The sequence below is a fragment of the Rattus rattus genome, chromosome 1, assembly GCF_011064425.1.
Source record: "Rattus rattus isolate New Zealand chromosome 1, Rrattus_CSIRO_v1, whole genome shotgun sequence".
Taxonomy (NCBI): Eukaryota; Metazoa; Chordata; class Mammalia; order Rodentia; family Muridae; genus Rattus; species Rattus rattus.
Window position 1 is genome coordinate 2,787,178 of NC_046154.1, and position 13,345 is coordinate 2,800,522.

At 50.7% G+C, this 13,345-nt stretch overlaps 2 protein-coding genes across 2 annotated transcripts; both read left to right on the forward strand.

The window, feature by feature from the left end:
- Positions 1 to 1,751: 1,751 nt before the first annotated feature.
- Positions 1,752 to 2,690, forward strand: LOC116885863 (olfactory receptor 13J1). Its single transcript, XM_032887192.1, has one exon. It carries the CDS (start codon positions 1,752 to 1,754, stop codon positions 2,688 to 2,690), a length of 939 nt encoding a protein of 312 aa, XP_032743083.1.
- Positions 2,691 to 11,163: 8,473 nt separating this feature from the next.
- Positions 11,164 to 12,114, forward strand: LOC116885873 (olfactory receptor 13C7-like). The gene has a single exon (XM_032887201.1). It carries the CDS (start codon positions 11,164 to 11,166, stop codon positions 12,112 to 12,114), a length of 951 nt encoding a protein of 316 aa, XP_032743092.1.
- The last annotated feature ends 1,231 nt before the right edge of the window (positions 12,115 to 13,345 follow it).

A 13,345-nucleotide genomic window follows, 5' to 3' on the forward strand; every position in this document is an offset into this window, starting at 1 on the left:
TCTCAGCTCATACTCCTCCTGACCCCACGGCGATGTGGGCACAGTCACGTCGAGACCAAAGCTTCTACTTGAATCCCTGGGACTAGATCAGAGCCCTCCTTGCTACAGAAGGGGCCTTGATTTCCCAAGGTGGGGCTCGGTGTAGGACCAAGCTCTTGACTCTCTGTTAATACTGTGTACGAAGGAGGAATATCCAGCAGGACCACCCAGCCTTGACACTGAGGTATGTTAGAAGCACAGAGAGACCCTTCAAGTGCCCCCTCACCGAAAAGAAGTTTGTGTGCCTCGTAGGGCATTCACACAGAGGGAGGATAGGTCAGGCATGGTTGAAGGGTTTGGAGTCAGCCCTGGAGGCAACCACGTGCTCAGTTGTTCCCCTGATGCCTAGCATGGTGCTTGGTGGTCCTAAGTCACTTCTTGCTTTCTGGAAAGATTAAACAAGCAGAAAATAAGTGGGGGAGAGGTCAGAGAGGAGCTGGATTCGGGCACTGTGGTTCATGCTATGATAGCATCGTCTCAGGTACTCCGACACTGAAAAGGGGTTTAAACCTGTCTTTTGTTTGTTTGTTTGTTTGTTCGTTTGTTTTGTTAGGTTGTTTGTTTTGGGGGGAGGGTGGTTTTGTTTGCTTGTCTGTTTTTTGCTGGTGAGAGGATTGTGGGGAGGAAGCAGGGGGGTGCCCCTCTAGGGCAGCGGATATGGGGCTTGTTGGAGGCAAATGTCAGCTCCGTGTGGCTCGATGTTACAACGCTGTGAAGAGCCCTCCAGGAGATTTACTTCCCTGGCAGCTACTGTGTGAGCTCAGTTTCCCCACCCGCCACAAGAGATCTCGCCAGTGAAGCTGTCAGGGAACCTCCTGTGTTAACAACCTTGGAGGTTTGGAAGCCAAAGCATCCTTTGTTCTGGCCGGGAGAAAATAAGACTGGGGACTGTGTCTCAGGGTCCGTTTGACTTGCCTGTCACTAGAGAGCCCACAAAAAGAAGCAACTCCTAAAGCTTCAGCCCACACAAAGCTGCTGACCGAGCATCTCTGTGGTGGGGAGGGGGGCGTTCCCACTCACAGGCTTAGAGACACAAAGTACAGGGTGTGTGGGGACCAGAGCTGACCTGAAGAGACAAGCCAGACCCCGACTCTGAGGGATAAATGGGTTCCAGACATTGGGAACCAAGTAATGGCTCAGAGACTGCCTGAAAGACACGAGGCCCTCCAGAGACGTTCTAGCTTTAAGTGTGGTGCCCGCCTGGGCCAGTAGCACTGCAGCCGCATACAGACCCACTGAGCCAGAAACGCTGCGAGGAAAACAAGGTGTGTTTCGACAGCCTTCCAAATGAATCCAGTGTGTGGATCTCCGATCCTACTCATCAGCTCCCAAACTGTCCATAGGCTCCTTGTCTGTGATAGGTTACGTGCAGGAAGGGGATCTAGGGTCGAAGGACTTCGGGAGCACATGGTCTGCATTGCTTTTGGAGAGCTACTAATAAACGTAAGACAAGTCCTCCAGGAAAGCCTGCTCTTCAGTCAGCATTGGCTCAGTGATTCTTCAGACCACCAAGAACAGGCTTTTAGGGAAACACTGCTCTAAACCGCCCACCCTTCTCACACGGATGAACTGAAGCCTACAGAGGGCGAGGAGTCTGTCCCAAGGTCACAGAAAGTGTCGCCACGCTGGAAAAGGCCTTGACAATCTCTGGTCCCACGAGCTGCACCCTCTGTCCTTTCCTCCATCTGTGTATCCAACCAGAACCCTCCATTATGGAGCCCAGCAACAGAACGGCATTCTCTGAGTTCATCTTGAAGGGATTTTCTGGCTACCCAGCCCTGGAGCACCTACTCTTTCCTCTGTGTTCAGTTATGTACCTGGTGACCCTGCTGGGGAACACGGCCATCGTGGTGGTGAGCATCTTGGATGCTCGCCTCCACACGCCCATGTACTTTTTCCTGGGTAACCTTTCCATCTTGGACATCTGCTACACGTCTACCTTTGTGCCCCTGATGCTGGTCCACCTCCTGTCATCCCGGAAGACCATCTCCTTTAGTGGCTGTGCCATCCAGATGTGTCTGAGCCTCTCCACGGGCTCCACCGAGTGCCTGCTGCTAGCGGTCATGGCCTACGACCGCTACTTGGCCATCTGCCAGCCGCTCAGGTACCCCGTGCTCATGAGCCCCAGGCTCTGCCTGATGCTAGCGGGAACCTCCTGGGTGCTCTGCCTCTTCAAGTCAGTGACAGAGACGGTCATCGCCATGAGGCTGCCCTTCTGCGGCCGCCACGTGATCAGACACTTCACCTGTGAGATCCTGGCTGTGCTGAAGTTGGCCTGTGGGGATACATCAGTCAGCGATGCCTTCCTGCTGGTGGGAGCCATCCTCCTGCTGCCCGTACCCCTGACTCTCATCTGCCTGTCCTACATGCTAATCCTGGCCACCATCCTGAGGGTGCCCTCAGCCACCGGGCGCCGCAAAGCCTTCTCCACCTGCTCGGCACACCTGGCTGTGGTTCTGCTTTTCTACAGTACCATCATCTTCATGTACATGAAACCCAAGAGCAAAGAGGCTCGTATCTCAGACCAGGTCTTTACAGTCCTCTACGCTGTGGTGACCCCCATGCTGAACCCCATTATCTACAGCCTGAGGAACAAGGAGGTGAAGGAGGCTGCCAGGAAAGCTTGGGGCAGCAGATGGGTCTGTAGGTGAGGGAGGGCAGGGCTGTGCATGAGTTGGGGGAGGGTCTTGCCTTGTGTGAGTCATCCTATGCCAATACCACTGCGGGACAGAAGGTGGAGCTGTGGGGATCGACACTCCAGAGACACAGCACCAAATCCCACTAATTCTGACACAGAATCACTCACAAGTCACCTTCTGCTCCTGCCCTGGCCTGGACCAGGCTAGGGCCCAGCACCTGTCCCTGGGCCTCCACGGTAGCCTCTGGGCTGATCTCAAGACGAATGAGTCTTTGGCTAGTGCAGTGGCTCGCACCTACAATACCAGCATCTGTGAAACTGAGGCCGGAGGATGGTGAGTTTGATGTCAGCCTGGGATAGTAAAACCCAATCTGAAAAATAAACAAATAGGTAATAGTCACTGAAATTACCTGCTTCAGTCTCTCCCTGGTCGGGCATCAGGAGGACCATTTTAAGAAGCACTTAAGATGGCACCACTCTCCTGACTGACATCCATAAGTAGCTCCTCACTGCTCTCAGGGCCCAGCAGATGCTTTTCAGGGCCTTTTAGGTACTGCCCGCCCGCCTGCCTAGCTTCCAGCCTTCTCCAACCCTTTCCTACCTCATAGCCCCACACACCAGCCAAGCATGAGCCTTCCCCATTTCCCACACTGCCCACCATCAAGTTCTGTGTTCTCCCTATGAAGCAGCGCTGCACAGCACACAACACTTGCGCAGATGGACTTCCTGCCCCTTCAGGCTCCCAGCCATGTGCTCCTCTGCTGTGTCCTAGGTTTCCAACACTATACCAAGAGCAGAAAGGTATAGTGCTTTACTTCCTCCTACTCTGTCCCAAATTCAGCCAGGCCCAAGTGCAAGCCCCGGACTTGTTTAGGAAGTGCATGCATGAGCATGAAAATGTAGAGACACAGGGCCTGGAGAGATGACTCAGAGGTAAAGAACACTGATTGCTCTTCCAGAGGTCCTGAGTTCAAATCCCAGCAACTATATGGTGGCTCACAACCATCTGTAATGGGATCTCATGTTCTTTTCTGGTGTGTCTGAAGATGTTTGAAGACAGTTAAGGTGTACGCCTATGCATAAAATAAATAAATCTTTAAAAGAAAATGTAGAGACACGTATGGTACTATAGAGTCCTTCCCAAATCTGAACAGAGGTGGGATGAATTCCATAGAGGTTAGATGAGGCCTAGAGCTCTGAGACAGGAGTTAGGTCCAAGCACAAGAGCCCAGACCTGTCTGGTCACAGGGCACTGACCACCCAGAGCAACTTCAAGCTGGGGTCCCTCTCCAACCCCCACCCTATAGTAGCTGCAGCTTCCAGTGCTCCTGCTTCATCTGATTTGGGGGTGCTTGCTGTGTCCCTCATCACCCCACCCCTGGGCTCTCCACGACTGACCCTTCTGGCTGCACAGTCTCCCACAGTTACCTTGTCTGAGAAGCTTATAAGCACACAAATCCAGAGCCACAGAGGCCATGCAGGCCCCACCCACTCTGGCTTCAGTGCCCAGCATCATCTACACCATAATGAGTCTGACCTCCAAGCAGCAATCCTGCCCTCCTGCTAGCTGGCTGCAGGCCACCACAGCCCCACACAAGCCTTCCATTCCTCTATTGGGCCTGCCTCCTTCCTCTGGGACTCTCAGTGAGTCAGGCTTAAGAGAAAGGGCATTAAGAGGCAGGGCAGGGGACAGAAGCCGCTCCCGCTGGGATCTAGTCTGCACGTCCGGCTGGCCGAGAGCCAAGAGACATCAACACAAGTAATAAAACCCAGACTGCCCACAGAGGAGGTGCTTGTTTTCCTACAGACATCTCAAACAGGATGTTCAAAACAACCAAGAATTCTGCTTACTTAGGGCCAGAAGGTCCATGCCCTGGGTTAAATAACCGTCCTAGCACTCCCTTCTTACCTCTAACTTAAGTAATGCACCTGACAATCTCATTTACAAAAGAAAGATTTGAGGATGAGAACTGAGCGCTGGAGGGATGGCCCAGCAGGTGAGAGTGCTCTGTGTCCTTGCAGTAGATCCACACCCACAAAGCAGCTCACAGTTGTCTCCTGTCACTCCAGGTCCAGGGATCCAGTGCCCTCCTCCGGCTTCCATGGACACTGCACACATGGTGCACACACACACAAGCTGTCGAGCCTTCGTATGCATAAAGACAAAACCACCCCTCATCATGGTGATGAAAATCAAATCTCATCGAGGAAGCTGTGATGTGTCCCAGTGTGCCCCAGCGTATTCCCCTTCTGTCCATCCCTTTACTGTTCATTGCAATGAGTCCTTGGTCTGGTTCAAGGCTTCTGCTGCACTATCTGGATCCTCACAGGGCCTCCTCTCAGTTATCCTGTTGTTGTGCTGTGTCATGGAGGTCCTGCAGCTTTGGACCTGCAGGACTGGCCCCTTCAAGTGCTCCAGAAGATCAGATGTTGGGATGGACCAACTCAAAAACCTGGATCTGGGCCTGGCTGGTGGCTGAGTTGGTCAGCCCAGTAGCTCTCCAGCACCCACACCACCAGGGGGAGCTCTCCAGCACTGCCCCAGCTAGCTCACCCAATGCAGCAGCTGGCCAGGGCCAGGGCCAGCCCCCAGGGCTAGTTCGCCTACACCCTCATCACCAGACTCTAGCTGCCGGGTGGACATATAGGGTCTGATCTCCAGAATACCACAGCCAGTGAGAGGCAGGGTTAACTCTCCAGCTCTCATGACCCCGGGGGCCAGTTCTCCTGCTTGCCTCAGGCATCGAGGAGCAAGAAGGGTGGACGGGCATCTGTCCCTTGTCCACAGCAGATGAGAAGCAGGCCAGCTCTCCCTAGCTCACGCTCTTGGGGTCACCTTGCCTGGTTTGCTGCCACCAGGGCCAGCTCCACCGTGCTGCCCAGGCAAGGTGTAGGGCCTGCTTTCCCAAGTGCTGCAGCCAGTGAGGGGTCATGACTGTAATCTCAGCCCTTAAAGAGACAGAAGTTAAAGGAAATCCTCAACCACATAGCAAGTTTGAGATCAGCCTGGTCTATATAAGATGCCTTCTCAAACAAACAAACAAAAAATACCCTAAAGGTGCAGTTAAAGATCTGTATATAAGAATATAAATTACAGCCCAAAACACATTAATCCACAGTACAAAAATATACCAATCTTGACGTCCAATTGGGAAGGAATGTTCAAGTAAATCCAGGTTGAGTTCAACGGTGTAATGCAATACAGCCACCAGAAAGCATGTCTTGAGAAATACTGGATGATGGGAAATTATCACAATGTAATAAACAGGAGGGGGAGCAGGCCACAAAACAGTGCATTCAGTGCCTCCCTAATCTTATTTTTCAATTATTTGCCTCGTGGATATTTGATTAAGTCTGTAGAAAATTCTGGAAAACTCTGATGAGATGCTAATTAGCAGTTGCTTCCTCTCTGGGCAATGGGGTTACAGATAAGTATCGTTCCCTTGGTCCTTTGTTCAATATTTCTAAATAAATATGACACTGGGTCTAAGAAATGATGGTGTGCTTTTTAAGAAGTGGGAGAGCTCATTGCGCCACGGGGCTCTGGGGGTGGGGGTGAGGTGGTAAGGAAGCGGGTGCTACAGCCTTAGCCACATGAGCAGAGAGAGGGAGTGAGGAACAGAAAGAGTTGGGAACTTTGACACCCGTGAGTGAGCAACTGGGATGGGGAGCGATGTAAGATAATATTTGTAATTTGGGGGTTGGGGATTTAGCTCAGTGGTAGAGCGCTTGCCTACCAAGCGCAAGGCCCGGGGTTCGGCCCCCAGCTCAAAAAAAAAAAAAAAAGAAAGAAAGAAAGAAATATTTGTAATTTGCCTGTGCAGTTTGGCATTGCAGAAGTGAGGGCAAGGAAGCGGGAGAGCCGTGGGCTTCGGGGAATTGTTTTGCTGTTGTTGGGTGTGGATAGAGAAGTTGCCTGCATCTAGGAGGGTGGGGCTGAGGAGACACTGATCCAGTCTCAGACTTCTTGGGTCCAGGTGTCCCCCCCCAAACCCCCCAGGCAGCAAATGGGGCTCGGCCATCCCAGAGGCAGATAGAAACCAAGAGATAATCTTGCTATAACGTTTCGCTTTGACTTATATCGCTGATAAAATTCCAGAAGATATACTATGGCATAGTATGAAACATTGTAAATTCTCCTGTCTCATTTATAGCTGCATTTTAGTAATCTAAATTGTAAATACCGTCTTTATTGTAGACGGCCAGGAAGGGAAGAGAAAAGAGAAAAACCTGTAAAAATAAATAAATAAATAAATAAATAAATAAATAAATAAATAAATAAATAAATAAAATCCACATGTCCGAGTTGAGCTTTGACTCTAAAACACCCCTTATATACAGTTGGGGGGGGTCTCACACTCCCACCCAGTGAGTAGCCTTTCTCAAAGTTGGGTGAACAGATCCAAGGCCACACAGTGGAAGACAACTCTTTCTCCTGCTCAAGTGTCCAGGCCTAGTAAAGGACCAGCCCTGTCCCAGAGCGTGTGGCATACACCAGGCCAGGTCACAACAAGTCCCAACCTTCACGTTCTCTGTCCCTCTCACATCAGCAGGAGCCTCCGGGGACAGGACACAGAATCTGTAGAGTCCCGGGAGCCCACAGCTGAAAGTTTGTGAGTGTGCGGTCTAACTTTAAATTGGGCAGGGACTATGTAGTCCCTGGAGAGGAAGCAGGAAGGCTGTGTGACGGGGGACCTGGACGCTAATCCTTGGGGCCCTTCAGCCTGACCCACCTTAGCGCACTGCACCTGCTAGTTATGAGCTCAGGACCACCCCGCCAGCTCCTCAGTCTTCAGATCAGCTAGCGTGGCTCCAGATCCCCACAGTTTCTCGTGCCAGGGCATCAGCAAGTCTGTGGTAAGGAGCATCGTCCGGCATGCTATTCTCAGTGACTGCTCTTCAAAATATTTAAAAGGTAAAGCGCTTACCACATGACAATGTCTACACTGGCTGAATATTTACCATGAGCCAGGCTCTGTACTAGTAGCTTCTACACACACACACACACACACACACACACACACACACACACACACACACTTACACACACTGCATCCCTAAAATATCGCCACTTCCAAGGAAACACTGCCATCTACCTATGACAGGTGAGGAAATGAAGGCTGTTAGCAAACTAAACATGGCGTTGACACTTGCGGTCCCAGCACTTGGGAGGCAGAGGTAGGAGCATCACTATAAATTTGAGTCTAGCCTGGTCTGTGTAGCAAATGCCAGGCTAGTCAATGGCCCTGTCTCAAACAAATGACCACACAAAAAAAGCCTGCTAGGGCAAGAGGGAGGGTGGATGGATGGATGGATGGATAGATGGATGGATGGATGGATGGATGGACGGACGGACCCACCCAAGGCCACCACACAGCAATTATGAAAGAGACAATTCCTTCTGTGCTAGCACTCAGGCCTAGTAAAGGATCACTTCACCCCCAGAGTCTGTGGCGTACACGGGGCAAAGCTTCAACAAGGCCCAACCATCACATTCTCTGTCTGATGCTATCAATCAGCAAAGCTGTGTGTGGGCCCAGGTCAGACTGACTCAAAGGTCTCTCTCACCACCCTGTCACACAGTGCTGGTGCAAATGGTGATGCAGGAATTTTAAAGAGAGTGACCTTTCTAGTTGTTATGACCCTTCCTTTGTATAAAAATAATGTCTGAAGCCTGCATTTTTTAAGAATTTCGTGGTTAACATTAGACAAACCAGCAATGAAACGTCATAATTACCTTGCAAACTAACACTAGCCTGCCAGGCCTCAGGGTTAGAAGTTTCTGGAACAACATGATGGGATGTTTGGTAGGTCACAGAGGACCAGAGGTCAGCTACGTGAATGGCTCTATTTTCTGAGTTGCAAGAACTTGGCCAAGCTCACACCGCAGATTAAAAGACAAAGCCAGAAAGCAGGCCCAGGTCTCTTCCTTCCTACTCCAGGGCTCAGCCCTGCTTTGCCGATGCCTCCACGAGGTCTAAGACCATAGGAGGAGAGCAGAGATGTGGTTCTGGGGGACAGTCGATGTCTCATAGCTCTTTGAATATGGTGCTTTTCCAGGGAATAAGAGTATCATCTGGATAGATGCTAGAGTCACTTGTTAAAAAAAAAAATCTGACTTGGTACCCTTCATGGAAACCAGACTGACTTCAAACCTACGATTCTCATGCCTCGGTCTCCCCTGTGGTTTTTAAAAAAGATTTATTTATTTATTTATTATGTATGAGCACACTGTAGCTGTCAACAGACACACCAGAGAAGGGCATCCGATCTCATTTACAGACAGTTATGAGCTACCAAGAGAAGTCAATGCTCTTAACCACTGAGCCATCTCTCCAGCCCCTCCCTCGTGATTTTATAGGCATGTACCACCATGCTTGATCTGAGTGTGCCATGAGATGCCAAGGCGCCCAAATGCAGTCCTGATATGCAGTAACCTTTCTGGCTTTCTCTCTTCTGAACGTGTGTCGGGACTACACAGGCCCTGTAGTCTGCAGGTAGATGTGTATACAGTGTTGCACTTTTGGGTATGAGCATATAACGATGCTGGAGCTATTCCAGAGTGTCCTTCCCCAGCAGTAACTGATGATATCCCAAGTGGCAGAGGCCTCTCTTAGTTCTAGAAAGAACCCTCCGGAATCCACAGTGTGTGAACACTAAGAAGGACACATTTGTCATGTTAAGACAGCTAAAATTATGAGGTTGTGTGTTACTGCAGCATAACCCAGCACATCCTGACTGATGTGGCCCATCGTGGGCCCAAGTTGTGAGTCGAAGCTGCTGGTTGCCTGGCAACCGGTATTTTCTCCACTTAAAATGGATTAGCTCTCATTGCCCTAATGTGTCATGAGCAGACCCTGAAACCGCAGTGAAGCCCACGATGCTCCTGATGTGCCCCCCCAACTGGAAAAACAACTCTTCCCAACAGTTACATCTTTCTGGTGGAGTGGGAGGAGTCTTCATATCAGAGGTCACTACACGGGGCAGAGTGATAGCAGCCATCTCAACACATGGTTCAGTCGGAATGACAATCATTGACCTTCTTGGGAACGGGCCACAGTAACAAACTGGATGTATACTTTTCACTTAGATAACTCACTATTCAACAGTCTAGTCAGAGAAAGGGGGAGAGAGGGGAGAGAGAGAGGGGGAGAGAGAGGGAGAGGAGAGAGAGGAGAGGAGAGGAGAGGAGAGAGACCATAACACAATACAGCGAAATCCATCTACCAACAGCCAGTTGTCAGGGTGGGCAGCCAAGGAAGGTGTACAAGCTGAGCCTCTAAGAGTGGGCGAGAAAGGCGGGTCCACCCCAGGACCTCTCACAGTAGAGGCCCGAGCCTGGATTACAGGGACTATATCTAACAGTGGAAACACTCTACCAAGACTGAAGCAGATGTGTAGAACGGGTGCGGTTCCCATGAGGTAGGAGAGCAGAGCAGAATGTCCACAAATCCTCTGCCATCCCTCTTGGTTTTATGTGAGGGATGGAAATGAAGGAAAGGGCAGAGAGGTCGGTTTACGCCTTTCGCCCGATTTATGACTGAACCAGACCCTTTTGTAACCGCACACCCAGTGATGACTAAGCTGTCTCTTCGGAGCTCAGATTTGACTTCTTGAGAGACTCTCAAGGGACAAAAACCCCAGGAAAGGGAGCATTGTGTCCAAGGTCACCAAGAGCAAGAGGGCGAGTGGTTCTAAACTTCAGAGTAGCAGAAGCTACCGCTGTCTCTGTTGTGTCCATGGTACATAGCACTGGCTCATGGGATCTCCGAACCAGGTTAAACCAGCAGCAGCTCTCCTGAGCATGCGTGCTCTTGGATCTCCCTTTTAAAATCAAGAGACTGTCCTGCTGCAACTGCTTAAAGAGAGATGACCAACCGTTGGATTTACACATCCTTGGGGAGCCAAAATGTCCTGTGCTAGGTGACAGCAGCCACCAAACACCTGACTTCCGGAGCACCTCTTGCCTCTGGCAATGCCTATGACAGGTGTGGGGAAAAAATTCCCTCGCTCTTTTTGTTTCTTTTGGAGCCCCAGCCTCTGAAACAATCTCTAGCACAGAGCAAGTGCTCAATAAACACCCAGTGGATGAATGAAGCAGAAATGCTACGGACGGCACTGTCCTAGGAAGTCATGATTTAGAAAAGGGGTTCCTTTGAGCAGCCAAGGACACTTGACAAGCTGGGTGTGACGGCACACACCTGTGATACTAGCACTCGGGAGGACGGAGACTTGGACATCACACAGGAGTCCCCCGCCTCCTCTGAGCACCGCTGTGGAGAACAGCGAAGAGTGTAGGGGACCAAAATGTGCCACGTTATCCCCTGGCTTTGTCAATAGAACTGCAGATCTAAAGTCCAACTCTCTCATTATACAGATGGCGGGACGAAATTCCAGCGAGGGGGCTGACCTGCTGCGGGTCCCATGCCCACCTTGCACATTTTCCATCCAGCCAGTGTGGTCCCGGTGGCAAAAGAAGACATGAGATGGACCGGACAAACCACACAGCTGCGACAGAGTATATCCTCCTGGGACTCCAGGACCACCACAGCCTAGAGATAGCTCTGTTTGTGCTCTGTCTAGGCATCTACTGTATAACTCTGTTAGGAAACGCCTTCCTTGTGGGGCTGATTGTGATGGACCCCCACCTGCACAGCCCCATGTACTTCTTTATCAGCAACCTCTCTCTCATAGACATCTGCGGTACCTCTTCCTTCACACCTATGATGCTCCTCAACTTCCTGGATGTCCAAAGGACCATCTCCTTCCCCAGCTGTGCCCTGCAGATGTACTTGACCCTGGCACTAGGTACTACGGAGTGCCTGCTGCTGGTTGTGATGGCATACGACCGGTACGTGGCTATCTGCCAGCCACTCCGCTACTCGGAGCTCATGAACGGGCAGCTGTGCACACAGATGGCAGCAACCATCTGGGGGACAGGCTTTGCCAACTCACTCCTGCACTCCATCCTCGCCTGGCGCCTCCCCTTCTGTGGTCATCACATCATCAACCATTTCTTCTGTGAGATCTTGGCAGTGCTGAAACTGGCCTGTGGGGACATTTCCCTCAACGCACTGCTATTAATGGTGGCCACGATTGTCCTGACAGTGACTCCTCTCCTGCTCATATGCCTGTCGTACATTTTCATCCTGACTGCTATTCTGAGGATCCCCTCTGCTACAGGCCGGAGCAAGGCCTTCTCCACCTGCTCTGCCCACCTCACGGTGGTGGTGATTTTCTACGGAACCATCTCCTTCATGTACTTCAAGCCCAAAGACCAAGACCCCAGCGTGGGTAAGATTATCACGTTACTCTATGCAATTGTGGCGCCCTCACTGAACGCCTTCATCTACAGTCTGAGGAACACAGAGGTGAGGGCTGCTGTCACAGCCCTGGTGTGGGGAGGTCTCCTCACCAGGAAAACGTCCCACTTTTAACTCTTAGCCTCTATCTTTGTCAGCCTCAGAGGCTAAGTTCTATGGTGGTAATGGCTTCAATTTTTCCAGCGGCTTAAAAACCATTAAGGCCTGCTTCTCACTCGTGCTTTGGGTTTATTCGAGCTTGGCTGGGGTTCAGCTCTTTAGCACCCTTCTGGGACTCAGGATAATATAGTTATAATCCAGAACGCTGCCGATCACCATGGCCAGGGAAAAGGGAGGTAAACAGGCCTGCGCCTAGAAATGGCTCGCATCACGCGGGCCACTTCCACTCTTGGGTCTCTGTGGACAACACAGGGCCACAACTAACACAAGGGAGAGGGGGAGCCCAGGCTGGCACATGCCTAGAAGAAAGGAGAGGACTCGAGGTTTTTGAAAACCTTAATGATCAATAAAAGCTGGGAGTGGGGGGGTTAACAAAAAAAAGGTGAGGAGTCAGCCCAAGGGGACATAGAGACTTGGTTTCCTCTGCCCTCATCTCTCCTCACAGACTCATGCAGGATCCAAGATCCCAACAAAATTAGCTTAATTACTAATGGCAGCTTTGTACCAGGACGGTCAAACAAGGCTAAAAATGTGCTTCTAAGAATTTCCTTCTGCATGGGTTTGGTGAAACATCGCCCATGAGAAACATGCACAGAAACTGGGAAGCCAAAGAGAGCAACACCCAGCCCTTCAGGAGCACTCACGTCACAACCTTGTTAGTAGCCAAGCCAGTTCTAGCCAGATCTCCTCCCTGAGCTGATCTCAGGGCCAAGTGCAGCTATGTGTCAAAAGCCCACTTCTCTTGCAGGCCACACACGCGGTTAGGCTTGGAGAGCGGTGGACACATTTCCCATTTTGTTTCTTCAACTCTAATTCTTTCCTCAATGATGTCTTGACTGCCAGACCACCAGGCCTGGAAAAGCTTCCGGTCCAGTGCCAAATGCTTTCACAGATGGAGCTACTCCCATGATTGTGTAAGTCTTAATCTTGTACTGATACAATCTTAGGAAAATACGAGTTCCCCCAAAAGACTGAACTTTTGACAGATCTCATAGTAAATATCCCTTGAGATGATTTAAGACTGTGTACTTAACCTGCTGTCCTACTGTGTGCTCAGCTGGCTTGACGACTTTTAAGAGAATGTAACTAGTCTTATGAGGTGATTCCCTATGCAATCAGCTTCTCAACCTAAGCTAATGCATAGATTTGATTTTATGTGCCTGTCCATGCCCTCGACCCAGAATAC